This window comes from Pinus tabuliformis, chromosome J (assembly GCF_031772625.1).
Source record: "Pinus tabuliformis cultivar Carrire ecotype Pingquan chromosome J, CPIR1, whole genome shotgun sequence".
Classification (NCBI taxonomy): Eukaryota; Viridiplantae; Streptophyta; class Pinopsida; order Pinales; family Pinaceae; genus Pinus; species Pinus tabuliformis.
The window spans coordinates 1,031,453,997-1,031,455,197 of record NC_142295.1 but is presented as its reverse complement, the minus strand read 5'-3'; the positions used below and the strand labels follow the sequence as shown (position 1 = coordinate 1,031,455,197).

Genomic DNA, 1,201 nt, shown 5'->3' with positions numbered 1-1,201 from the left:
AGAAAGCAGAAGAATATTGCCATCAATAACAAAGGGGGAGATTGTTGGACACAGATTGTCATTGATGTCAATATGGCAATATTCGAGGAGCAGATATAGACAAGAGGAGCAGACAAAGCCGAAGAAGAGGATCACACAGAGCCATCGGAGCAGGTGGAGAGTGAAGTAGGGGAGCTCTGCAATTCTTTTTTGGTGGGAAGCTGAAGCTGCTTATTCACGTTTTTGATTCAGGAATACATGGTTTTTAGAAAACCATGGGTAAAGAGAAGACCCACATCAATATTGTGGTCATAGGACATGTCAACTCTGGCAAGTCCACCACTACCGGTCATCTTATTTACAAGCTTGGAGATATCGACAAGTGTGTGATCGAGCGTTTTGAGAAGGAAGCTGTGGAAATGAAAAAAAGCTCATTCAAGTATGCATGGGTTCTTAACAAGCTTAAGGCTGAGCACAACCATGGTATTACTATTGACATTGCTCTCTGGAAGTTTGAGACAACCAAGTATTACTATACTGTCATTGATGCACCAGGCCATCGTGACTTTATCAAGAACATGATTACGGGTACATCATAGGCCGATTGTACTATTTTGATTATTGATTCTACCACCAGAGGTTTGAAGCGAGTATTTCGAAGGATGGACGGTAGATACAACACGACAGGTAGATCCAATGGGCGCGGGTGATAAAGATGCACACAGGTTAATGAGAGGGATGCGGGTCGTCAGATCAGGGCGTGGTGGATCGAATGGTGATCAGGAGCGAAAGTCGCGCGGAGGTTAATGGCCGGGGGACAGGCGGTTTCGCGGGCGGGCGGTATTCCCCGCACTGCCTTTGGGCCCAAGGTGGTTTCCATATATGGCCGCGCGATCCAGTTAATTCGTGACACGTGGCTGAAGTGACGGGCGCGAAACCACCGCGATCGCACATTAACGCGTGAGCACTTAACAAAAGCGGGAGGCGCAATCACCGTTAGATCAAGCGGTGAATGTAATCAACAGCAGGGATACAAACAAGGTTTAACATGCGATAGAAGTAACGAAGACCGTCGGATCATAATGTGATCGACGGTGGGGGTCAAGCAGGGGATTAAATGAGAGCGCCGAGTCATATGGTCAGGTCACATGGCGATTTAGAGTTAGCGCTCAGGCCTAAGGCACATAGGCTTATGCAGCGAAGCAAAGGCAGATATATATAT

The 1,201-nt window shown here is 47.1% G+C and overlaps 1 protein-coding gene across 1 annotated transcript; it reads left to right on the top strand.

Annotated features, from left to right (window-relative positions):
- Nucleotides 1-254: 254 nt before the first annotated feature.
- Nucleotides 255-578, top strand: LOC149230381 (elongation factor 1-alpha-like). Its single transcript, XM_089381301.1, has one exon. It carries the CDS (start codon nucleotides 255-257, stop codon nucleotides 576-578), a length of 324 nt encoding a protein of 107 aa, XP_089237427.1.
- Nucleotides 579-1,201: the final 623 nt, after the last annotated feature.

Coding starts and splice junctions, on each gene's coding strand:
- LOC149230381 (XM_089381301.1), top strand. CDS start 255: ATGGGTAAAGAGAAGACCCACATCAATATTGTGGTCATAGGACATGTC.